Source organism: Jaculus jaculus, chromosome 8 (assembly GCF_020740685.1).
Source record: "Jaculus jaculus isolate mJacJac1 chromosome 8, mJacJac1.mat.Y.cur, whole genome shotgun sequence".
NCBI classification, from domain to species: domain Eukaryota; kingdom Metazoa; phylum Chordata; class Mammalia; order Rodentia; family Dipodidae; genus Jaculus; species Jaculus jaculus.
Genome location: NC_059109.1, coordinates 4,515,164 through 4,541,289, shown reverse-complemented (window position 1 = coordinate 4,541,289; position 26,126 = coordinate 4,515,164). Strand labels below are relative to the sequence as shown.

At 48.8% G+C, this 26,126-nt stretch overlaps 2 protein-coding genes and 1 pseudogene across 3 annotated transcripts in view; 1 reads left to right on the top strand and 2 right to left on the bottom strand.

Annotated features, from left to right (window-relative positions):
• Srpk1 (SRSF protein kinase 1) overlaps positions 1–9,398 on the top strand; it is a 48,017-nt gene extending 38,619 nt beyond the window's left edge. For both annotated transcript variants that reach the window (XM_045156442.1, XM_045156443.1), the window contains 3 exons: positions 1,146–1,215; positions 4,105–4,197; positions 7,068–9,398. In XM_045156442.1, coding sequence (XP_045012377.1) covers positions 1,146–1,215; positions 4,105–4,197; positions 7,068–7,252 — 348 coding nt within the window. In that variant the 3' untranslated portion in view covers positions 7,253–9,398. The remainder of the gene's footprint in view (positions 1–1,145; positions 1,216–4,104; positions 4,198–7,067) is intronic.
• Positions 9,399–14,322: 4,924 nt separating this feature from the next.
• Lhfpl5 (LHFPL tetraspan subfamily member 5) lies at positions 14,323–21,822 on the bottom strand. The gene is made up of 4 exons (XM_045157268.1): positions 21,161–21,822; positions 18,072–18,308; positions 16,273–16,310; positions 14,323–15,075 (listed from the first exon to the last, which is right to left on the bottom strand). Exons 1-3 carry the CDS (start codon positions 21,570–21,572, stop codon positions 16,300–16,302), a joined length of 660 nt encoding a protein of 219 aa, XP_045013203.1. The 5' UTR covers positions 21,573–21,822; the 3' UTR covers positions 14,323–15,075; positions 16,273–16,299.
• A 2,613-nt stretch (positions 21,823–24,435) lies between these two features.
• Positions 24,436–25,625, bottom strand: LOC123462777 (annotated as a pseudogene).
• Positions 25,626–26,126: the final 501 nt, after the last annotated feature.

Below are 26,126 nucleotides of genomic sequence, written 5' to 3'. Positions count from 1 at the left end.
CCTCTTTGCTAATTTCAGTACACCAGCACATTAACAAACGGCAAAGGGGGGCTGGGAAGATTATGGTGTAGTTAAAGGTACTTGGTTACAAACAGAAGAGGTTCTGCTCAGGTGATTTACCATAGGCTTACCCTGGAGCCCTGGAGAGAGAAGGGGGGAGGGAGGGAGAATGGGCTCACAGGGCCTCAGCCAGTGCGGTCGAACAGCACATGCACGCACCCATCTGTGCATCTGGCTGACGTGGCTAGTGGGGAATAGAACTCAGGTCCTTAAGCTTGGCAGGCAAGCACCTTAACCGCTGAACCATCTCTCTATCCCCTCTTGTAGCTATTTTAAAATGCAGTGTATTGTTACCCGTAGTCCCCTGGCTGGGTGATAGGTAGCAGATCGTGCTTGATGTGTGACCTTGTGTCCAGCTTCTACTAGTATGACTGTACAAGTGGATTGCTTTTTTCTCTCTTCAGTTTTTAGTTTTACTTTTACTTGGTTGGTTTTCTCCAGTAGAATAATGTGTGTGTGTGTGTGTTGGGGGGGTGGTTCCTGTCCCCCCCATTTCATTAAGATGCACATGTGAAATGAAAGTTCTTTAGGATTGATCTTAGACTTTTTTTTTAATTTAATTTATTCATTTATTTGTGAGAGAGAGTAAGGCAGATAGAGAGTGGACACTGCAAACAAACCCAGATGCATGTGCCATCTTGTGCATCTGGCTTTATGTGAGTACTGGGGAATCAAACCTGGGTCCTTTGGCTTTGCTGGCAAGTGCCTAAACAACTAAGCCATTTTCCCAGCCCTTATTTCTGACCTGGAATTCACTATGTAGTCTCAGAGTGGCCTTGAACTTGGCAGTGATTTTCCTACCTCGCCTCCTGAATGCAGGAAATAAAGGTGTGTGCCACCATGCACAGCTCTCTTTTTGTTGTTTGTTTTTGGCTCATGGTTTTAATTGTATTTGGGAGGCAGAGGTAGGAGGATCACCATGAGTTCAAGGCCAGCCTGAGAATTTATAGTGAATTCAAGTTCAGCTTGGGTTAGAGCAAGATCCTATCTTGATAAACCAAAACAAAAATACTTTTTTGTGTCAGATAGCACTGCGCTGTGGAAAGCATCCCTGCCGTGGTATTTTTATATGCTCTCTCTCGCAGGCCTTTGAGCTAGCCACCGGTGACTATTTGTTTGAGCCTCATTCCGGGGAAGAGTACACACGAGATGAAGGTGAGTTCCCACAGCCCGTCTGCGCGGGTCGCCCTGGGAAGAGCTGAGGCAACCTGCAAGCACGCTAGAGGTGTGTAAGCTCTAGAACGGTGGAGCTGGGCACGATGGTGTGCGCCCGTAATCCAGCACTGAGAAGGGTCACAGGCCCACAGTTCACCTGGTCTCCCGAGGCCCTGAGTTAGAGAAGGAAGAAAAGGTGATAAAGAGTTTCACAAAAGGCCATACTGTTAAAACTTAATTGCCAAGTATTTTTTTTTTTCTTCAACATCTAGTATCTTCCTTTAGAGGTCAATGATTTGTTTCTTTCACCCAGTTCATCAGTCTGTTTAGTTGGTTCTTCAGGTTTAATGTGCTAGCCCTACTTGAAGACGAGATGGCTTAGCAGTTAAATGCTTCCCTGTGAAGCGTAAGGATCCCGGTTCAAGGCTCGATTCCCCAGGACCCACGTAAGCCGGATGCACAGGGGGGCACATGCATCTGGAGTTCATTTGCAGTGGCTAAATAAACAGAATGTTCTTTAAAAAAAAAAAAAATTAAGCTACATTTTTGACTTTTTAAACGATGTATTTAGAATTCCATTTTCAAACAAAATGTAATAGATTTAAATTTTGTGGCTTCCTATGTGAAAAGCCCACACCATTGCTTTATCTAACAGGCAACTAGATGTGTCTGATTTTGCCATTCTGTGTTAGGCAGGCACTTTGATGAGTTAATAATCTGAAACAGTAATGAGAGAAATGTTTTGCCTTCTCTCTCTGATGCTGTTGGAGCAGCAGTGATTGTAAGTAAAGAGCAGAGGGAAACTTTTTCCTGCTGCAGCAGTCATTCCCAAGAGCGGGTGGAAAGCAGGCCCTTGGCGCCCTGACCCGCGTCGTGTTGTACGTGTAGTTGACCTGACCAGCATGGTCGGCCAGGGCCCAGATGGCCTACCCTGACTCTCGGGTGTAATCTTTAGCAATTTTGGCTATCATTGAAAGCCAGAGATAGTTGCTAGAATTAAACGTAAAATAATAGTTTTGAGGGAGAAATCATTCCTTGATTTTAGGAAAACATTGTAAAAGATTAATCCTTTACCTATTCCTTAGTATTCTCATTTTGCTGGTTGCTAATGGTGATTAATACAAAGACATTTCTTTGTAGGCCTTGCCTAAAATCAGCAGAAATTTCACAGCCAGGTACATGTTACCAAACCATAAACTCAGTCAGAAGTCTTCAGAGATTGTAGTGAAAGGTCCTTTATAAATGATGCCATTAGATATTTTGCTTGGAAAGCGATCAGGCCTGCATCCCCAGATGTCCAGCGAGCATGAAGGGCGTGCGTGAGGTTGTCACCAGCCCTGGCGGTCTTAGTGAGACTTGAGTCCCTGGTCAGAGGTTGTGTGAAAGTGTTCTCTGCTGTTACCCTCTTCGCGGGCTTTGTGTCGGCCATCTGAAGCATGAAGGGGCCGTGAGCGGCCTGGCGGCTTGGGTGCTGGCTGCCATCCGCCCAGACCCAGCTCACGGTCTGCCTGTCTCTCACAGTCCTAGTTGATGTCGATAGTTGCATGTCGTTAGAGGACTTTAGTAGCCTACATTCAAATAACAGTAAATAGAAAATAATATTTTCAAAAAAAAAACAAGAGCTGGAGAGATGGCTCAGTGGTTAAGGCTTGCCTGTGAAGCCTGAGAACGCATGTTCAAATCTGCAGGTCCCACATGAGCCGGACGTGCAGTGGCGCAGCACGCGTTGTTGCACGCACACACGCGGCCGTGTGTGTCTGCAGCTTGTCCACAGTGGCTGAAGGCCCTGCCTGTCTCTCTCAAACAAAATGAAAAAACTTTATAAAAAGAAAAATAATCAAAGGTGCGGACTAGGCATGATAAGCTTTTAGTTTTCACTTGATCGGGCTCTTTTAGCTCCAAAGCTTCAAGCAAGCCATTCAGTCTGTGATTATATTATTTTACTATGGAATGTACATGGACCTAGGGACGGATAGAAATAAATCAGCTTCCAAAATCCAGAACGAGACTTGCCACCTGTGGTCAGGTGTCCAGCGCCTGATTTACCAAGTCTCTCTCCTTGAATATCCTTTTTTTTTTTTTTTTTTTTGTAGTTTTTTTAAAATATCTTAATTCGAGATAAAGAGGCAGAGTGAGAGAGAAAGGGTACACCAGGGCCTCCAGCCATTGCAAACAAATTCCAGATGCATGTACCACCTTGTGCATCTGATTTACGTGGGTGCTGGACAGTCAAACCTGGGTCCTTAGGCTTTTTGGGCAAATGCTTTAGCCTCTAAGCGATCTCTCCAGCCCACATTTGTAGTTATTTCAAACAGTCCTTTAAAAAGCTACTCACAAAAAAGCTGGGTGTGGTGGTACACGCTTTTAATCCCAGCACTTGGGAGGCAGAGGTAGGAGGATTACCATGAGTTCGAGGCCACCCTGAGACTCCATAGTGAATTCCAGGTCAGCCTGGGCTAGAGTGAAACCCTACCTCGAAAAACAAAAAACAAAAAACAAAAAACAAAAAAAAAAAAAAAAAAGGCTTCTCACAGAAAACATCTTTTACAGCTTGCCCTTGAATCCTGTTTTGACCCTTCTATTTTATGTGCACATTACAGAGCTCATAGCCAGTATCCCAAGACATTTTGCTCTTTGGAAAGTATTCACAGGACTTCTTTAGTCACAGAGGTAGTATTGTGAACATGAATTTCCATCTATGTCCCGCTGGAGTGGGTGCCTGAGACTCGTGTGGCGTTGAGGGAATCCATTTCCTGTCACTGAGGACAGGAGCAAGTGTGAAGTGCTCTGCAGAGGTGTGCGTGCCGCTCTCCCTGTGTTTAGAGCTGCATTTCTTATTCCTGTTCTTTTTTTTTTTCCCCCTCCTCTTGAAATGTTTGAAACATACAGATCACATTGCATTGATCATAGAACTTCTTGGAAAGGTGCCTCGCAAGCTCATTTTGGCAGGAAAATATTCCAAGGAATTTTTCACCAAAAAAGGTAAAACAAATGTGTGTGTCCCTGGACATTAAAGAGGCAAAACTGTTTAAAAGCTAAGACCATGAGTACAGCTGGATACATGTTCCTAGATCTGTCAAAGACTTAGGACACCCTGAATGCTAAAGGCAGCTTAGCCGAGAGGTAAAGTAATGTAACAGTGTGCTCAAGACTAGAGACTGGGTGCTTGGGATGTAGCTCAGTTGGTGGAGAATTTGTCTCGCAAGCATGAGGAACCCCAGAACCCTTTTTTAAAAAAATATTTTATTTTCATTATTTATTTATTACACACAAAGAGGGAGTGAGAATGGGCACACCAGGGCCTCTAGTTGCTGCAGACGAACTCCAGACACATGAGCCACCATGTGCGCCTGGCTTACGTGGGTTCTGGGTAATTGAACCTTATGTCCTGAGGCTCTGCGGGCAAGTGCCTTAACTGCTAAGCCATTTTTACACCCCTCCCTTTTTTAATGAATATGTTTTGCTTTGCTTTTTAAACCAGCTGGGTGTGGCAGTGTGTGCTTATGGTCCCAGGGCGAGGCAGGCAGAGATGGGGCCTCTGCTCACTGAGCACCTGCTGTCGCCTCCTCACCAGAAGGCCAGAGGGAGACGGCCTCCAAAAGCAGAGTCCTCTGACCACCACGTGCACACTGATACACAGTGGACAATGGCATTGTTGTGGGACCCAGCGTCCACTAGGGGTGTGATGTGACCCCCCCCAACCTTGCCACATATGAGCCGGTTTCTCAGTGATGGAGACAGTAATGGGCTGCATCCTTCCCACGGCGCAGTCAGTGTACTCAGTGCCTGAGACCTAGTTGGGTGATGACTCCGTCTCTAGTACTTCTGGAAAATGGTTGCTAGCATTTGGTCTAACTGCTTGTGCCAAAGGACAATTTAGTTTGGGGTTTTGGTTTTGGAGGCTCTCACTACCTATTCCAGACTGGCCTAGAGCTCAGTTTTCCTACCTCAGCCTCCCAAGTTGTGGGCTTACACCCAACTTGCAAATAAGTAAAGTTGGTTTAGGCTTCCTGTTGGCAAGCCTGTGCACGTCACGTAGGTCTGCGTCCCGGCGACACTTTACCACGCTCGCCATGCAGAGCAGTCTCGCGCGCTTCAGTCCTGCTCATCTGTTCTGAGCCACATGCCGCTGTCATCCCAGCCCGCGAGAAGCTAAGGCTTAGGAGAGCTCCCTGTCCCCAGCCAGCGGGCCGCACAGGCAGACCCTGTCCCAAAGAGCAAAGCAAGGAATACTCACGTGGGCCTGGACAGTGCCTTAGTGGCACTTGCCTGCAAAGCCAGAGGACCCATTCTCTCTTTGTCTCTTTATCTCCATCTCCCCCCCACCCAACAAATAAAAAGTTTTGAAAAATGAAAAAATTATTTTAGGAAAGAAACAGAGAAAGCTCTCACTTTAAAAACAATTGGTAATGTTTGGTTTTTAAAAGCTTAGGTGTTGAAGCCTGGCATGGTGGGTGGCGCACGCCTTCAATCCAGCCCTTTGGAGGCAGAGGTAGGAGGACTGCCTGAGCCTGAGCTAGAGTAAGACCCTACCTCGAGGGAAAAAGAAAGCTTTGGCATTGGTTGGGTGTGGTGGCGCATGCCTTTAATCCCAGCTCGGGAGGTAGGAGGATTGCTGTGAGTTTGAGGCCATCCTGAGACTGCATATGGAATTCCAGGTCAGCCTGGGCTAGCGCGAGACTGTATCTTGGCGGCGGGGGGAAGGGGGGTTGGTTTTTTGAGAGAGGTTCTATACTGTGGCCCAGGCTAATTGGCACTTTCTGTGCAGCCCTCACTGGTCCCAAATGTGTCACATTCCTCCTGTCTCACTCTCCCCAGAGCTGGGATGATGGGCACGGGTCACCATTCCTGGCTTTGCTAATGTTCATAGTCATTCCAAATTAAGCCCAGAAGAATTTGAAGAACTGCCCTATTGTGCCATGTACCCTTCTCGCAGCCTCGACACAAAGTGCCGAGAAAAAGGAAGGTTTTATTTTACAGTAGAGAATATGAGCACCCAGAGCCTTTTGCTTCAAAGGACACGTGTCACCTGTGCAAATGGCTTTACATGGGCACTAAGGAACTGGAACCCAGGTCTGGCTGCAGACTGTTGTAACTCATGGCAAGACATCCTCAAAAACCTCAAACCTCTTCTGGGCAGGGAAACAATGTGTTGTGAGTTCTCTGTGTGCAAAGTCAGATTAAGGCAGGGTGTGCGCACGCCAGGGAGTTAAGCGGGCCCTCCGCGTACTCAGAGAGGACTCCAGATTGTGTCCTGTGGAGAGATGAGAAGCCGTTACCTTAACTGAGAACCTTCTCACCCTGCAGTCTTAGCAGTGCAGGAGCGCTTGCCCAGCACCCGGGGATTACTTGAGGTCAGGATGTCATGGCCAGCTTGCATGATGTAGTGAGACCCCCATCTTCTACGTTAAAGTCTCAAAAGGTGGATCCTTTTCTAAGTCCATTCAGAGGGGCAATTAGATTGAAATTTCAAAGTGATGTTACTATATCTGAAGTTTGTGTGGGTTTTGTTGCTTTTTTAACATTTATGCATATTTCACATGCTATTGGCTCTTTGTTTTTATATAATTTCCTCATTTTTATAATATGTGTTGATAAATGGCCTCAGCCTATACCATACCAAACTATACAGACCTTACATGAGCTTATCAGCACTTAGTGTTCATTTTAGTGAAAAACTAGTTCCTGGGGAAATTAAATCATAAGACCTTATGAAAAATAGAAGTATTTATTCTCAAAATGGTCAGCATGCTCTTGAATGTTACATTAGATTCTAACTATAGACTACCTGGACTCGTTTTTTGGCACCCATCAAAGATAGTCATTTTCTTTTTGTACTATCTTCATTGCAGGTGACCTGAAACACATCACCAAGCTGAAACCTTGGGGCCTTTTTGAGGTTCTGGTAGAGAAGTACGAGTGGTCTCAGGAAGAGGCAGCCGGCTTCACCGACTTCTTGCTGCCCATGTTGGAGCTCATCCCCGAGAAGAGAGCCACTGCTGCCGAATGCCTCCGGCACCCTTGGCTGAACTCCTAGGCCCGGCCCAGCGCCGCAGCAGAGATTGCCACACCGACCCTCTCGCCCACCCCTAACTCTTTCCCCTTCCTTTTCAGGGTGAAGCTCTTTCTTCAGGGGTTTCTATAATTTTTTTTTTTTTTTTTCAAATCCAACATGTTCATTTGGGTGTGCTTACTTGACTCTGTGGAAATCCCCACAGCCACTGGGCATCCAAATGAATTTGGCCTTGGTTGGGCTCTGCCAAAGACTAAAAATGTGAAGCAGCCTCACCCTATATCCTTGCCTTTTCATTAGGACACTATGAGCATCGTACTTAAGGAGAGCCATGAAGATATGTGAGCCCATCCTTTTCCTCACTGACTTTAGGTCAGATTTTCTAGTGCATACCCTCTTGCTGGCGTGCAGAGAGGAGAGAAGGAAGGGGCCTGTTCTGTGAACAGCAGAGACATTAAACTCGCATCCAGGCCGTGTCATTGTCCTGGAATGTTTCTGTGTTTTCTATGCTCACATTGTTTTTCCTTGCGACTTTTACACCCCCTTTTAAAATAGGCTGTAAAAAAAAACCCCACCAAATTGGGGTATCGTTTTATCACTGTTCAAAGCACTGGCTTATTCCTTTCATCCTGATAACTAAGATCCTGAAAGTCTTCAGTGTGATTTTTGACATGAAACAATCATTGATTAGTAGCCTCTCGGGAGCCTCTGCTGCTCTGTAACAGTCCTTCCCCGTGTCCCCGGTCATCCTAGAAGCCATTATTTTTGGGTTGGCTGTTTTATTAAAATTCCTAGCTAGCACATGAGTTTACTGCCTCATAACTAAAGAATTGGGATGATTTTAGAAAGGAGGTCTGGATTTAATAGCTTTCCATCTCAGGGGAAGCATCCTGGTGTTTGGAATCTTTCTCCAAGCAGTTCTGTTTCATTCACAGCTTTTCTCCACCTTGCCCAACATGATGGCCTTGGAGCAGTTTCTCTCTGTGGCTTTGCTGGTCTTACTTTCTCAGAGGCTTGGGGTCTCTACTGAAACCCTGGACAGAAGGACCGAGCGGAGGGGTAGGGTGGCACCATTTTCATTGGCTTTTCCCCTGTTGGTTTCTAAGGCTAGCCATCCTCTGCTGCTATTTCCACGTATAGCGTACGTTTTTTAACTGCAATTTTAAGATGACTGAAATGTACTTGAGGCGTTGTTTTTTTCTTGATAATGCAAAAAGGCTTTGTGAATTTGGATGGAGGATTGGCCTCTCAGAGGCTGGCCTGGGTGTCACATAGTCCTCGGGTGGTGTGGAGCATCACCAGGGCAGGCTGGGGTCACGGCTTCTCGCTTGTGCAGCATGACAAAGCAGGGGTTGCAGCGTTCTCTGGAAGTGCCCCAAGAGGCTAACCCACAGAAAGCCAAGGAGCCAGGACCAAGGCTCCTCTCACAAGCGACCAGTGAAGCTGTTGGCTGCCCTTCTTTCTGTGTGACACTGACATCACTCTCTCTCTGTGATCTGTGGTCTACTCAGCAGCAGGGACAGGAAAAGTGGACTCATGGCGCAACCCGTGTGACTCCTAGACATGCTCTGAGGAACTGTCCAGCCATCCCCTGGATCCTTGATTGGTTATTCCCAAAACCAGACGTGCTCCTGTAGAAAGAATTAAGTCAGACTATCTATGCACCTACCAGGAATAGAGAACAGATTGCATCAAAAACGGCAGGGAAATCTTTCGGCAATTCTAATCCACTCTGGGTTTTCAACTGTAATTACATCTAAAGCAATAGCAGACAAATATCTTCTGTATTATAAAATCACAGTTGTGGAATTATAGGAATCCTGGTGATATTAAGGTGAAGTGACCAAAAACCAAGCCAAGAAGGCCTATGTTATAATTGACGTGGCAGGAAATTTTAATGGGGGAGAACCTGGACCTTCGTTGTGGAATGTTTCCCACCAAATAGGGCTCTCCCCCTCGCTTCTGGGGCCAGCCGACTTAGGTGAGCTGAAAGAGGCGGCTGCTCCTGGCTTCCCGATCCCTCCGAGCACGGGCAGTGCTGTCGATGGCCACGGTCTCCCTGAGGATTTCTATCGCTCTTGGTTAATAATAAAGCCCTGATGCGTTTTTTTATTCTTTCTACTGAGTGCACTCTGTTTTCAGTACAATAAACAAATTATTTAATAAGCTACATGCTTCCAGAAATTTTGTTCATTTCTTGCCCATGGTGGTCTGACCCAAGCTTCCTTATTGGGTGACTTGGTTGGGACTTGTTTTGTTTTGTTTCTTCCTCCAAGGCAGGGTCTCATTCTAGCCCAGGCTGGCCTCAAACTCAGTGATTCTTCCGCCTCTGCTTTCCAGGTGCGGGGATTAAAAGTCCCGTTTCTTTCCATTGTGCTTTGCTGAAGGCGTGCTGCGTGTCCGCAGTCCAACCTCGGGGGTCTGAGACACAACCTTGCCCCAAGTTTGAGGCTAGCCTGGGCTGTTGTGTGAGAACCTACCTCATGGAAAACAAAACTTGGGGTGTTCATCCTGGTGATGAGAATGTGACCTCTTGAGATTCTCAAGCCAGCTGACCCACGGTGGTGGTCCCCTAAGCCTTGTGTTAGCGAGTGGACATGAGGTTCTCAACGTCTGATGAGCACCTGAGTGCTTTGTAGGAGAGCTGGCGATCTCAGCCAGCACAGAGGAGCCACCTGGCTGCCCCAAGGAGCCTGAGGTTGAATCTTTGTAGTCCTCCAGGTTAGCCTTTATGAGAAATGTGCTTAAATTGGGGAGTTAGTGATAATAGCCCAAAAAGAAGCACGGGGGATGCCAAGCCTTCAAAATCTTAAGGTCATTAACAAAGATGACTAAATCAGGCCTGCTGGGAGGTAAGTTACTCGAGTTTTTCAAAGCTGGAATTAGGGGCTGGAGAAATGGCTTAGCGGTTAAGGCGTTTGCCTGTGAAGCCAAATGACCCAGGTTCGATTCCCCAGGACCCAGGTAAGCCATATGCACAAGAGGCGCATGAATCTGAAATTTATTTGCGGTGGCTAGAGGCCATGATGTACCCATTCTCTCTCTCTCTGCTTGCAAATAATTTTTTAAAAAAAGTTTTAAAGCTAGAATTACTTGCGTGATACAGAAATGACTTGGGTAAAAAGAATCTGGGAACTGTAGAGATGGCTTAGCGGTTAAGGTAAAGCCAAAGGACCAAGGTTCAATTCCCCAGTACCCTCATAAAGCCAGATACACAAGGTGGCTTATGCGTCTGGAATTTGTTTGCAATGGCTAGAGGCCCTGGTTTGCCCATTCTCTCCCCTACCACCACCTCTCAAAATTTTGGCCAGGTGTGGTGATGCACACCTTTAATCCTAGCACTTGGGAGGCTGAGGTAGGAGGATCTTTGTAAGTTCAAGGCTAACTTGAGAGTACATAGTGAATTCCAGGTCGGCCTGGGTTAGGAGTCCCTACCTCAAAAAAATTCTTTGGAGTTTGTGTGTTTCTTTTCTTTCTCCGGAGGTAGGGTCTCCCAGGCTAACCTGGAACTCACTCTTTTGTTGTTCCAGACTGGTCTTGAAACACTGCAGTCCTACTTCTGCCTCTTGAGCACTGAGATTTGAGGCATATGTCACCACACTTGGGACGTGTTCATATATATAATAGGTTTTTAATTTTTTTTATTTGCAAGTGAAAGAGGCAGATAGAACGGGTGCCCCTGGGTCTTCAGCTGCTGCAAATGAACTCCAGATGCATGCGCCACTTTTGTGCATCTGGCTTGCGTGGGTCCTGGGGAATCGAAACCTGGATCCTTTGGCTTCAGGCAAGAGCTTTAAACACTAAGCCACCTGTCCAGCCCCCTCGCCTTTTTCTTTTTCAGCTAGGGTCTCTAACCTAGGCTGACCTGGAATTCACTACATAGTCTCAGGCTGGCCTTGAACTCACAGTGGTCCTCCTACCTCTGCCTCGCCAGTGCTGAGATTAATGGCGTGCACCACCATGCCTGCCTTGTTCGCAGATTTTCAAAGGAACTGCAGCGAGAACAGACTCCCACTCCTTTCAGAGGGTGGTGTCAGCGCTCCCAGGTCCACTTTGATTTTATGTCCTGAAGTTTACTATCTTCCTGAGTCTAGCTTTTGCCCATCTTAAAACAAAACAAAACAAAAAAAACCACACTTTTATTTATTTGAGAGTGACAGAGTGAGAAAGAGGCAGATAGAGAAGAGAGGGATGGAGAGATGGCTTAGCGGTTAAGCGCTTGCCTTTGAAGCCTAAGGACCCCGGTTCGAGGCTCGGTTCCCCAGGTCCCACGTTAGCCAGATGCACAAGGGGGCGCACGCGTCTGGAGTTCGTTTGCAGAGGCTGAAGCCCTGGCGCGCCCATTCTCTCTCTCTCCCTCTATCTGTCTTTCTCTCTGTGTCTGTCGCTCTCAAATAAATAAAAAAATTTTTAAAAAATACAAAACAAAACAAAAATACAGAGAAGAGAGAGAATGGGTGCGCCAGGGCCTCCAGCCACTGCAAATGAACTCCAGACGCGTGCACCCCCTTGTGCATCTGGCTAACGTGGGTCCTGGGAAATCGAGCCTCGAACCGTTGTCCTTAGGCTTCACAGGCAAGTGCTTAACCACTAAGCCATCTCTGCAGCCCTGCCCATCTTAATTACAATAAGCATTGGCTCCAAATGGCAGTTTGGCTGTTGACAGAAGTGTGGCAGCTGTCGGCACTGCCCTCCGGGCTGCTATGACCAGTGTCCGCGTTGCTTGTGTTGGGTTTACTAGGCATAGAGACAGTGGCCGTGTTGGCCATAGGTCTTTCTCGCAGTCCTCTGAGTTTGGGCGACAGCAGGTGTTTTCGGGATGGAGCTCCACCCCGCCACATCCAGCAGTGCCGGACTACCAGAGCGGCCTTTGATCCAGCAAAGCATCGCAACAGAAAACCAAGTAACTGTGGAAAACAGCTGGTAAAAGAAACCGGCTCATTCACAACGCTTGTGTGCTCTTTCCCCCAAAGACTCGGGTGGGCTTTGTGACTGTCAAAGATGGTTGAGCAGGCTGAAGGGTCGCCATGGGCGTGGGCCTTTTGTATACTGTCTTGCTGGTCTTGGGGACCCTATGAGCGAGGCCAGCAGCCAACAAGGAACTGAGACCCTAAGTCCGGAGCCTGCCAGACATCTCACAAACAGCTCGAGGACAGCATGAGGGGACACAGCTGTGCTGGGATGGCCGACCTCCAGGAACTTCATTGAGCACTGGGCTGTGGAGTGAGTGAGCTGTCATACAGGGAAACGATCGGGCTGTAATACAAAGGAAGCCTTTAGCATTTCCTTCAAGTCCACATTTTACCTGTAAGTGATTAGCCCTGACTACATATCTATCCCATCTTGTTTTTTTTTTTAATTTCTCTAAAAGTTGGGGGCCAATCCCAGAGCCGTGTGCATGTTACATATACTCACACAGCTGCAGCACCACCCCTAGTCCCCTAGCAAGCTGAACGGATCTGCTCAGAGCTGCTAATCGGCTAAACCTGGGCACCACGGTCGCCTCTGCTCCCAAGGCAGGGGCAAGCGGACGGAGAAAAGGGAATAATAAAAAGCACCTTGGTGAGAAACAGTGCTGACTTCACAGATTTTTATTCACATGTTTCCAAAGATGAGCACATCTGAGGAGGCTTTGAGAAGTTAAAGACAAAACCACTTGAGAAGAACTGAGAAGCAGTCACTATGTAACGAAAATCATGACTGTTACTGGTGAGGCTGTCTTCACAAGGTGATGTGCTGGGATTCTAGGAATCAAGTTCACGGTTCAGAAGTGTCCATTGGTTCAGCCTGACTCTTGCTGGGGAAGCACTCACTGTTCCTGGCCCAGAGCCGAATGTGGGCTGTAGAGATGCACTCCGCACCCCAAGGAGCTGTGTGCACCGTCACAGTTGCTGCATCAGTGGAAACAGCAGTTGTCTTATTTGTCCTTCTCTCAAAAGTACATCGTGGCCGTGCGTGGTGGTGCACGCCTTTAATCCCAGCAGAGGTAGGATCGCTGTGAGTTCGAGACCACCCTGAGACTACATAGTGAATTTCAGATCAGCCTGGGCTAGATCTACCTTGGGGGTGGGGGAGCAGTACATCATAATAGGGCCGGGTGTGGTGGCACACACCTTTAATCCTAGAATTTGGGAGGCAGGGGTAGTAGGACTGCTGTGAATTTGAGTCCAGCCTAAGACTACATAGTGAATTCTAGGTGAGCCTGGGCTAGAGCAAAACCCTACCTCAGAAAATCAACAAAAGTATACCATGGGAAGTGCACAGAGTGAGAGAACGCTAAGCTACTGAATGTCAAAATCACTCACGAAGCTTGCATAACAAATGCCTGGCTATGAATTGAATAATTTTACCAGCAAGAAATAATACGGATGCGATCTTAAAAGCCAGCTGCCACGCACCAAGGGACAAGGTCAAATCCCTTTAAATCACCACTGCATTTTTCAGTGGAACCTTGTGCGTACTGACAAGTGACGTTCTGAGCTATATCCCCAGGCCTCCACCACCAACTATCTGACAGGGACACACATTCAGTCCTGGCCTGTCTGGTCTGAAGGCGAAGGGCACCTGGGCAAGTTGCCTGGGTGCAATAGATGCCCAAGAGTCAAGGGAAAGCCAGTACAGGTCACTGCAGCTTGACCAAACAGCACAGTGGCTTCCTACTGTGTACTGTTCCTCGGGCTCAGCCACTGCAGATAATCAGTGCTTTCCTCCCCCAGGCGGGGACACAAGGACGGCATCTGCTACAGTGAGATACACCAGTCATTCGGGATGCCAAAGCCAAAGTTTTTGGTAAGAATGTCATAACTTCCTGTGATAAATTACTTGCTTGCAAGTGGCAAAAAAAAAAAAAAAAAAAGAAGGCTGGAGAGATGGCTTAGTGGTTAAACGCTTGCCTGTGAAGCCTAAGGACCCCAGTTTGAGGCTTGATTCCCCAGGACTCACGTTAGCCAGATGCACAAGGGGTGCATGCATCTGGAATTTGTTTGCAGTGGCTGGAGGTCCTGGCACGCCTATTCTCTCTCTCTCTCTCTCTCTGCCTCTTTCTCTGTCTGTTGGTCTCAAATAAATAAATAGTAAACAAACAAAAGAAAATTTCTAGGTAAGGTCTCATTCTAGCCCAAGCTGACCTGGAATTCACTAGTCTCAGGCAGGCCTAGAACTCAAGGCAATCCTCCTACTTCTGCCTCCCAAATTCTGGGATTAAAGGTGCTCGACGCCACGCCCTGTTTAAATGACGGGCTTTCGAAGCTGACAGGCAGTTCTGGTTTGGTAGTGTGGGCACCATGAGGAGATGAGGCTTTGGGTGCCCAGGGGGAGGGAAGTGAGAGTGGACTCAGGAATGATTGGTCCTGTGTCTGGTGTGTCCTTTGCTTACCCTTCTCTGACCAGTAGTGTGAGGATGGAGATGCAGAGGCCCCTAGCCCTCAGCTGAGGTTACCGGCAGGATCCCGCCGTCTCCTGTTCAGCAGCCCTTTTACAGCTGGCTGGACAGATGTTTGTCTCCATTAGCTAAACTGTCAGGCAGGTCTCTAAAGGGACTCATGTAGTCCTTTCATTTTTCGGAGCGTCCATCCGAGGGTAAAGTGGTTTGCTGGTGGGCAACACTAGCTAGGAAAAAAACTTGGGTCCCGGTGCAGAAGGACCCCCACCACCACCACGCACACACCATGCAGCCTTGGAATGTCCTCCGTTTGGGGCATGGCCATGTGCAGTTCTCTGGGCAGCAGGAAACCACAGAATGCTGAAAGGCTTTGGGCCTCAGGTCCGTAGTAGCCAAGGGCAGGAAGCTCGAGGTTTTCTCTGAAGAATTAGATTCCCTAAATTTCACTGCCTGGGAAATAAATGACCTGTAGTAAAAGAAAATATTTTCCAGATTGCATTATGATATCTGATATTGTAAAAAGCCAGTTAAGGGGCTGGAAAGATGGCTTAGCGGTTAAGGCACTTGCAAAGCCTAAGGAACCAGGTTTGTTTCCCCAGGACCTGCATAAACCAGATGTACAAGGTGGCGCATGCATCTGGAGTTCACTTGCAGTGGTTGGAGGCCCTGGTGTACTCATCCTCCCTATGTGCCTTTTTTTCCTCTCTCTCAAATAAAGTAAATAAAGCATTTTTAAAAAATAAAAGCCATCCAGGAGTGGTGGCACATGCCTTTAATCCCAGCACTTGGGATGCAGAGTTAAAAGTGAGTTTGAGGCCAGCCTGAGACTACATAGTGAATTCCAGGTCAGCCTGCACTAGTGTGATACCCTACCTTGAACAAAAAAAAAAAAAAAAAAAAAAAAAGAACGAAAAAAAAATAGCACTGGAGAGGTGGCTTATGGCTTAGTGACTAAGTCATTTGCCTGCAAAGCCTGAGGACTCAGGTTCGATTCCCCAGTACCCACGAAAACCAGATGCAAAGGGTGGCACATGCGTCTGGAGTTCATTTGCAGTAGCTGGAGGTCCTGGCGCGCCCATTCTCATCCTCTCTCTCTCTCTGCTTCTTTCTTGAACGACAACAACAACAACAAAGCAACACTGCATTCCATAGCCAACCAAGACCAGGGTCGAGGTCACAGCAGCCGTGCAGCAGTTCTGTGGGCACCTACTGACTCCCTTAATTGGCTTTTATTTATTTATTTATTTTTGAGGTAGGGTCTCACTCTGGCCCGGGCTGACCTGGAACTCACTATGGAGTCTCAGGGTGGCCTTGAACTCATGGCGATCTGAGTGCTGGGATTAAAGGTGTGCGCCACCACGCCCGGCTCTTTAATGGGCTTTTAAGATATCATGAGGGGGAGGACACACCTTTAATCCTAGTGCTTGGGAGGGAGGCTATAAACAAAAGTCTCTGTTTGCAATTCATACACACACACAAAACCCTCCCTGCTTAATTTAAATTATTTCTGTTATGGTGGTTTTTCTAATCTCAAGACCTGAGTAAAACTGAAGGCTGCCCCCCCCACCACAGTCAAACACCTCCTTTCTTCCCAGCTGCCCCCCCTCCAGGGTGAATGTGGAAGCACCTAAAGGCATGCAGAGACCCTCGGGGAGAGACTCACCAGCCCCTCCTTCGGCTGCCTCAGACCTCAGACTTCCTCTGTAAAGAGAGAGAGCGGTGTGTTCAAGCCAGCCTCCTCTCTAGAGCCTCTCCGGCCCGCTCCTCCACCCCTGTCGGCTTCCTTTCCTTCCAGAGAGAGAGCTGGCACTTTTATGTTGGTTAGTGACATGGATCAGCTCAGACTTCTGAATTAAGTAATTACCTCCTTACAAATCTGAAGGCTCCAACTTACACTTCACTTGCCCCAGTCCCGGTGCACCCATTCTTTCTCCCTCTCTTTCTCTCGCCTCTCCCTGCTTGCAAATAAATAAATAAAATATTAAAAAATAATAAACCACTCAGCTGGGCGTCGTGGCACATGCCTTTAATCCCAGCACTTGGGAGGTACAGGTAGGAGGATCGCCATGAGTTCGAGGCCACCCTGAGACTACATAGTGAATTCCAGGTTAGCCTGGGCTAGAGCGAAACCCTACCTTGAAAAAAAACATTATATATATATATATATATATATATATATATATATATATATATATATATATAAAATAAACCACTCAAGGCTGGAGAGATGGCTTAGCAGTTAAGGCATTTGCCTGCGAAGCCAAAGGACCCAGGTTTAATTCCTAGGACCCACGTTAGCCAGATGAGCAAGGGGCACATGCATCTGGAGTTCATTTGCAGGGGCTAGAGGCCCTGGTGCGCCCATTCTCTATCTGTCTCTCTTTCTCTCTGTCTCTCTCATTGCTTGCAAATAAATTAATTAATTAAAAATTTTTTATTTAAATCCAAAAAATATTTAAAACAAAATAAACCACTCACTATGGGGAAAGGAGGCTGGAGAGACCCGTGAGGTGCCTCAGTCCCAAAGGAGTCTGGGAATGGCATTTGGGGCTCCTCACGGGTGTGGGGCAGACTTTGCCCTCTGATGTGGAGATAACTCTGAAAAAGCCCTCGAGACAGTCACAAGGAAGAGCCCAGTGACAGCTGGTTATAAAACACCCTGGGAAGGGGGTGCTGCACGGGCAGCCAGCAGCTCCTGCTGACCGGTGCTCCACTTTGGATGAGGATCAGCTGAGGTGGGACTGGACAGAAGTCACAGGGAGCCGTGTGTGCCAGAAACCGTCCCTGCAGCACCCTCCCAAGGCTATTTTCAAGGCAACTCGGGCCCTGCTGTGCCTGCTCTTCCTTCCCAGAAACATGTGGTTCCTACCCCCTGTCCTGTGCACCTGCCGCACATGGCTGTGGCTTCCAGACCCTTCCTCAGTGCTTCCAAGCCTGGACCCTGTATAGCTCTCTCTTTTTCCTTTTTTTTTAAATTAAAAAAAAAATTTATTTATTTGTGTGTGAGAGAAAGAGGCACATAGAGAATGGGCACACCAGGGCCTTCAACCTCTGCAAATCAACTCTAGAGTTTTACGCCGCCTTGTGCATCTGGCGTACGTGCGTCCTAGGGAATCAAACCTGGATCCTTTGGCTTTGCAGGCAAGCGCCTTAATGGCTAAGCCATTTCTTCAGCCCTTTTTTGTGGTAGGGTCTCTCTCTAGCCCAAGCTGATCTGGAATTCATTATGTAGTCTCAAGTTGGCCTAGAATCATGGTGATCCTCCTACCCCTGCCTCCCGAGTGCTTGGATTAAAGGTGTGCGCCACCACGCCCGGCTCTCTTTCTTTCTCTGCAAGTGTCTCCTGGTCGCCTCGTGGCCTGCCTGGCTGCAGCCCTCCCCCGGCTGCTGTCCTCAGCAAGAACAAGCACTGTGTCTCATTAGCCTTGGTGTCTCCATCCCAGGGACCTGGAGGGCGGGTACCTTTCCCGTCCGCCTTGTAGTCGTCAGGAAGGAGCTTGTCCTGCCGGTAGCCCAACACAAAAGCCAAGAAGGAGAGGATGAGGGCGTCTCCGATGCTGAGGATGGCCAGCATGAAGGCCCAGCGGATGGTGCAGTGGCCCAGCGTGTACTTGCCCGTCTGTTCGCCACACATGCGCCGTACCTCACTCGAGTCCCAACCATCCGGGTAGACCAGGCAGCCGATCATTAGGCCTGTGGCTGAGGGGGTGAGAAGGGGCCCAGGTGATGTGAAGTCGGGTCAGCTCCCCCACCCTGCACTGCTTTTGTCACCTTCCCGGGTCTTTAGGTTAGCCTTGACAGCCACAAGAGGCAGACCCTTCCATCCTCAGACACGGCAAGCTCCGCAATCAGTAAGCTGGTTCCTCTCAAGGACAGACAGGTGAGTGGGTGGACGGGTGCGTGAGCGACGCAGGGGGGCGCTCGGGGTTTTCCTCTGGCCACCACAGCTGAGCCTAGAAGTGCTGGGCCAACATATGCACGTGCATACACCACACCCATTATGCGCATGCAAACAGAAGGGGGGGATGGGAGACCCCAGAGAGCCTTCCCGCCCTCTTTCCATCCTTTGAGGACACACGGAGAAACCTGCAGTCTGGTACTGGAAGAAAGCCCTCAGGAGGCCCTGACTCTGCCAGTGCTTTCTCACACAGGCGATCTCCAGAACATGACAAGGATGTGGGGGTGCACACCTTTAATCCCAGCACCTGGGAGGCAGAGGTAGGAGGCTAGCTTGAGACTCCATAGTGAATTCCAGCTTAACCTGGGCTAGAGTGAGACCCTACCTTCATAAACCAAAAAAAAAAAGTCCATTGTTGGGCTGGAGCGATGGTTTAGCAGTTAAGGCACTTGCCTGCAGCAAAGCCTAAGGACCCATGTTTGACTCTCCAGATCCCATGTTAGCCAGACACACAAAGGTGAGGCAAGTACAAGGTCACACGTTTCCACTAGGTGGCGCAAGCGTCTGGAGTTCAACTGCAGTGGCTGAGGCCCTGGCATGCCAATTTTCTCTCTCCCTCTGCCTGTCTGTCTTTCTCTCTCTCTCACTCTCTAAAATAAAAAAGAAAAGAAATTCCCATTATTGAAGCCTCCTAATCTCTGGTTGTTTGTTATAGCAACCCAAATTCACTGAGACAGGAGCTTCCCAGTACTCAGGGAAGACAATCTGCCCTACCTGTGTTTCTTGGAGCTGGGGCCATGCTCAGCCTGAGCCTGGAATCTGATGGTATTGCCAAGCTACAGCCCCCGCCCCCGCCCCTGCTTTGCCTGATCACCCTTCCCGCTCTCCTCCCGCCCACCCTGGCCCTGCTCCCTGGCTTCGCGGCAGCCTGAGCTAACTGGTTCAGAATTCTTCAAGTGGATGCATCTGCCAGCTGCTGGCTGGAGACACGCCTCCTCCTCACCCCTCTTCTCTCTAACACAGAATGGAACATGATGCTGTCTTTGTCCTCCCTCAACATAAAAGCTTCATGCGATGGCTCCTGGCCACCTCTGCTATCAGTGTCTCAGCTCCGTGACCCAGATCGGACTGACTCGAATGGCTTGGTGATCCCTCCCCCACCCGGCCCTTCCTGGCGCTGCCCACCCAGCAAACACCACCTGCTGTAGGATGCTGGGGTAAGGGTGGACAACACGGAGAGGGTGTGTTTCCAGCATCCTGTATCCCCAACACGGAGGACCAGCTGGCAAGCATGTTAGCCCATTCTCTTCCTCTTTGGCACAACACAACTAGCTAGGTCTCCACTGCCCCTTTTTTCTTTTTTTTTAACGATTATTTACTTATTTATTTATTTGAGAGACAGAAAGGGAGGCAGATGTGAGACAGAGAGATATTGGGCACACCAGGGCCCTCAGCCACTGCAAACAAACTCCAGATGCATGTGCCACCTTGTGCATCTGGCAGAGGTAGGAGGATCACCGAGTTTGAGGCCACCTTGAGTGAGACTACACAGTGAATTCCAGGTCAGCCTGGGCTAGAGTGAAACCCTACCTCGAAGAGAAAGAAAGAAAATACAGCAGGCATGGAGGTGCATGCCTTTAATCCCAACACTTGAAAGGCAGAGGTAGGAGGATCGCCATGAGTTCAAGGCCACCCTGAGACTACATAGTGAATTCCAGGTCAGCCTGGGCTAGAGCTAGACCCTACCTCAAAAAGCCAAAAACAAACAAACAGAACCCCCACAAAACCAAAGGTGGACCTTGGACCTAACCATGAGAACAGTTTGAGGTGGGAAGGAGGCAAGGAGTGAGGCCAAGGGTCTGGGCAGTGTTACGAGAGTACGGAAGGGTGGACATGGTGGTGCACAATTTTAACTCAGGAGGCAGAAGTAGGATCTCTGTGAATTCAAGGCCACCCTGAAACAACATACTGAATTCCAGGTCAGCCTGGGCTAGAACAAAACCCTACCTCAAAACATATATACACACACACATACATATGAGCATTGCTCTTAAAAAAGAAAAGAGGGCTGGAGAGATGGCTTAGCGGTTAAGCGCTTGCCTGTGAAGCCTAAGGACCCCGGTTCGAGGCTCGGTTCCCCAGGTCCCACGTTAGCCAGATGCACAAGGGGGCGCACGCGTCTGGAGTTCTTTTGCAGTGGTTGGAAGCCCTGGCGCGCCCATTCTCTCTCTCTCCCTCTATCTGTCTTTCTCTCTGTCTGTCACTCTCAAATAAATAAATAAATAATGAACAAAAAATATTTAAAAAAAAAAAGAAAAGAAAGAGTGGGAAAGTGAGAGTTAAGCATCTGGAACATGTGTGCGTCGTGTCACTGTTTGGTCACAGGGCCAGGTCCTATTCCTCCTTCAGTGTGGTGGCCTGGGAGTCAGGACACCTGACTTCTACCTTCTGTCAGGACTTTGTGCACTCTTGCTCCAGAGGGGACAGAGCACTTTGATCTCCCAGGTCCCCTCTGCCTCAACCTCGAAGTTTCCCCGCTCTGCGTCTTCTGGCAACATTGCCTGGAAGATACGGAGGCTCCAAAGAGGGGGTAGGGGCAGCGGCCGCTGTGACCTGAGTGTGGACTCCCTCCTGCCCCCCCCCCCCCGCTCACCCGCAGCCAGCTGCATCCACGCGCAGATCTTGTAGACCGTGGCCGTGTTGCACACGAAGAACAGGCTGAAACAGACGATGGAGCCGATGATGAGGAACATGGCCAAGGCTATGAAGAACATGGCCGTCTTGAAGGCCCTGGAAGGGATGGAGGAGAAGTCCAGAGGGCCGCCCTTGCAGATGAGCTCCGAGGACAGCACGTTGCCCACGCAGTAGGAGAAGAGGCCGAAGTACCCGGCCTGGGGCGTGTTGACGCTGTCGCCTATCCAGTAGGGCTGGATGAAGAGAGCCATGACGAGCACGGAGAAGCAGATGGTGAGCGTGCCCCACATCACGCCCACGGCGCGCGAGTTCCGCACGTAGTTGGTGTGGTAGATCTTGGCGGCCTCCTGCGCGGGCAGCAGCTTCACCATGGCGAGGCAAAGCAAGCCTGGGGCTTGGGGCGCGGGGAGCGGGAGACGGAGGACCCGCGGCTTGGGCTTGGGGTGCACGGAGCGGCCTGGGGTCAGGGCACAAGGTCAAGATGCTCCCCAGGTAGCGGGGAGGAGACTTCACAGGCCAAGGGTAAGGGCACGCTGGTCAGCTGTGTGGGTCAGCCCCGGGACAGGAGGTTCTCGGGTCTGCAGATCCTCCTCCTCCTCCTGCTCCTCCTCCCGGCCAGCTCCGCCCCTCACCGGTGCTCGCTGCGCGCGCGCTGCGTTTCAGCACCGCGGCCAGCGCCAGGCCGGGGGCGGGGCTTCCGGGAGGGACGGGCGCCGCCCCGCCCACCCAGCCCGCGCCCCATCCCCACCCAGCCTACGCCCCATCTCCACCCAGCGCGCGCCCCATCCCCACCCAGCCCGCGCCCCATCCCCACCCAGCCCGCGCCCCATCCCCACCCAGCGCTCGCCCCATCCCCACCCAGCCCGCGCCCACCCAGCCCGCGCCCCATCCCCACCCAGCCTACGCCCCATCTCCACCCAGCGCGCGCCCCATCCCCACCCAGAGCGATCCCCATCCCCACCCAGCCTGCGCCCCATCCCCACCCAGCGCGCGCCCCATCTCCACCCAGCGCGCGCCCCATCTCCACCCAGTGCGCGCCCCATCCCCATCCAGCCTGAGCCCCATCCTCACCCAGCGTGCGCCCCATCCCACTGAGCCTGTGTTCCCCTCACCCTCTGCCTGCTGAGACCTTCCACCCTATAGCTCCATAAGCCACCCTCCGGGAATCTCCATCTACCCCCTATGCCCACCCCTGGAGACCAGCAAGCCTTTCCCCGGTACGGGCTCTACGCAGCAGACACGCGTGTGTAATACGCGCAGGACAGGACAGAGAGTTCTCCGGAGCCTCCCAGACCTGAAGATGAGCATTGTCCATTCAGTGTCTTTCTCCCCTGCCACGCAGAGTCGTGCTGCAGATCTCTCTATATATTTATTTTTGGTTTGCCGAGGTAGGGTCTCACTCTAGCCCAGGCTGATTTGGAATTCACTATGTAATCTCAGACTGGCCTCAAACTCACAGCGATCCTCCTACCTCTGCCTCCCCAGTGCTGGGATTAAAGGCGTGCGCCAACACACCCGGCTCGCTCTCTCTCTCCCTCTTTTAAAAAGATTAAATATCATTTTCTTCTTTTTATTTCCAATTTTTATATTTATTTATTTACTTATTTTTGATTTTTTGAGTAGGATCTCACTCTAGCCCAGGCTGACCTGGAATTTACTATGTAGTCTCAGGATGCCCTCGAACTCAGAGTGATCCTCTTACCTCTGCCTCCCGAGTGCTGGGATTAAAGGCGTGCACCACTTTAAGGAAGAGTTTATTTCAGTTTACAATTGGAAGCTATGGTTCATCATGGTAGGGAGGCCTGGCACGTGGAGCTTGAGGCAGCTGGTCACGATCAGTCCACGTTGTCCTTTTTCTTCAGTCCGGACCCCAGCCAAGGAAGTGGCATCACCCACAATCAGGATGGTCCTCTCCCCTCGCCTTAATCTGGAAAACATTCAGGGACATCCTCAGAACTTTGTTTCTGTGGTGATTCTAAATCCTGTCCAGTTGACAACCAGAGATTAACCATCCCTTTATAAATGTGTGTGTGTGTGTGTGTGTGTGTGTGTGTGTGTGTACGTAGTTTCTCTTGCTACATGTGGTAGGCACACCCATCACCTCAGCACTTTGGAGGCGGAGGTGAAGGATCAGAAGTTCAGGATCATCCTTGGATACATAGTTTGAGGCCAGCCTGGACTCCATGAGGTCATGTCTCAAAAAATAAAAATAAAAAACGACAACAAGTAAACAAAAATCACTGGGCTGGAGAGATGTCTTAGCAGTTTAAAGCACTTGCCTGCAAAGCCAAAGGACCTAGGTTCGATTCCCCAGTGTCCATGGAAAGTCAAATGCATAAGGTGGCACATACGTCTGGAGTTCATTTGCAGTGGCTGGAGGCCCTGGCGCACCCATTCTCTCTATCTGCCTCTCTCTCTCTCTCAATAAGAAAATAAAGCATTTTTAAAAATAAAAGTGGGAGCTGGATGTGGTGGCACATGCCTTTAATCCCAGCACTCGGGAGGCAGAGGTGGAAGGATCACCCTGAGTTTGAGACCACCTGGAGACTACATAGTGAATTCCAGGTCAGCCTGGGCTAGAGTGAGACCCTACTCAAAAACAAAAACAAAAAACATTGTTTTGACTTTAAAATATTTATTTTTTTCCAAGTTAAAAAGATATTTATTGCACAATCTATTTACAAAGGAACAGAGTCTATACCTAATAAAGAAGGAAGGCATCAAACGTCAGGTATATACATTTACATAGCAAAATTTATCAAGAAGATTGCACTATTTGTAGCACTTAACAATCAAAATCAGTTTCTAAGAATAATTTACCTTGGGAAGTTTTAAAAGATTAAAATTATAGCTGCCTTAATGAATACTATCATTTTATCTTCTGAAAAGCTCTAAGTTGCTGTAGGCCACATAAACCAGATCATTGCTGACTTTAAAAAGATTAAGAACAGATCACCTGGGAAGTCCCACTTGCTAGTAAGATCACTCAAGTACACACTGTCTTCAGGAGCACCAACAAACGAAGAGGAAAAGGTGTGGAACCTGTTTTCTTCAGCAGCAGTAACCACTGGATCTCCCAAAACCAGAGACAATAAAGAGCAGTGAAAGATGTAACAGGGCGTCTGGATCTTTCCTGCCAAGTCTAGACACAACTTTTGTTGCTGAACCCTTGGTCAAATGCTATTGATTAGCTCTTCCTTTAGATCAGTGTCTTTCTGACGTGGAAATGTGATGTCAAAAATAGTAACTCACCCTCGAGGTCTCTGGACTAGAAAAAGGGGAAGACTCCCAAGATTGCCTTTCTTTGTCAAAGGACTCATCTTCTTGGGAAGCAAACTTCTGCTTCAGCGCCTGTGATATTAAAGACACTGGGTCCCAGTCAGAACTTTGCCTTTTTCGTCTGTGAATGGGTCTACCACCAGGTGACCTTTCAACAGCACGAAGCTTAACCTTATTCATGTCCTTTAGAACATCCAACATGTTTGGAACAGCATTATTTCCCTGGCTTTTTGAATGATGACCATAAATGTTCTTCCTAGCATCCGAGTGTTGCTCTTTCATTTCAGCTGCTGGATTACCTAAGCCACCATTATCAGTAGACCTTGGTAGTGTGGGAGGAAAACACTGAGGCTGGACAGAAGAAAACTGCAGAGGAAGCGGTGGTGGTGCTGGTGGAGGGAGGAGGAGGAGGTGAAGAAAGCTTTGCACTTGGAAAGCGATCTGGTTCCACAATCAGCTTACCAGACCCCGACGACAGAAATCGTCCCACACCACTGGGCTGCTCATTCACGTCAGTGAAGCCAGATGCTGTACTTCTCCGCAGTCCCTGCATCTTCACGATCGCAGCAATCTGAGACAGAAGCAAAGCGAGCTCATCTTCAAGGGCAGCTATTTTATTTTATTTTATTTTTAAATTTTTATTAACATTTTCCATGATTATAAAAAAGTATACCATGGTAATTCCCTTCCTCCCCCCTGACACTTTCCCCTTTGAAATTCCATTCTCCATCATATTACCTCCCCATCTCAATCATTGTACTTACATATATACAATATCAACCTATTAAGTACCCTCCTCCCTTCCTTTCTCTTCCATTTATGTCTCCTTTGGGCAGCTATTTTTTTAACTGCAGCTTCACTTACAAGCACATCATTTTTCATTGGTTTGCGCTGTCTTTCAGCAGGTGACAATGGATCCCAAACATGTGATGGGTGGAAAAGATCAATTTTTTCCTCTCTCCAATTTCTCTGTATGTTATTTATCTGAGGGGACTGGCTTCTTCACAACCTGCTACACTCAAAACATCAGCAAAAGATGGAACCGTAGACTCACAATGATCAGACTCCACAGAGCTCAAGTGTGTGATCAACTCAAAATTAGGTCTAAAGCAAGGTTCTAAAGGAAGCATTTTCCCAATAGCACGAATGATACGCCAAGTTGAGCCATAATCTTTATTTTTCCACATGAGCAAAACCTGGTCTATGGGGACACCAAAGTAAGCCAGCATTTTTCTTTTTTTTTTTTTTTTTTTTTGGTTTTTCCAGGTAGGGTCTCACTCTAGCCCAGGCTGACCTGGAATTCACTATGGAGTCTCAGGGTGGCCTCGAACTCATGGCGATCCTCCTACTTCTGCCTCCCGAGTGCTGGGATTAAAGGCGTGCGCCACCACGCCCGGCTTCAGCATCTTTCTTAAAATATGAGAGACACAGATGTGGTGAATTCAAAGAAACATTGTCAGTAGGTACTTTAAGGAAAAAGTTTAGAAACTATTAGCTCTGAACAAGTAACTACCACATAAATTGCAACCTTTCATTCCATATGACACCGTCCAGTGGTTTCTCGTGGCCAGCTGTTTTGAAGAAAGCGAAAGAGAAGGGGAAGAGCAGGCAGGAGCCGGCTTCAAAGACTTAGGAAGCGAACGCAG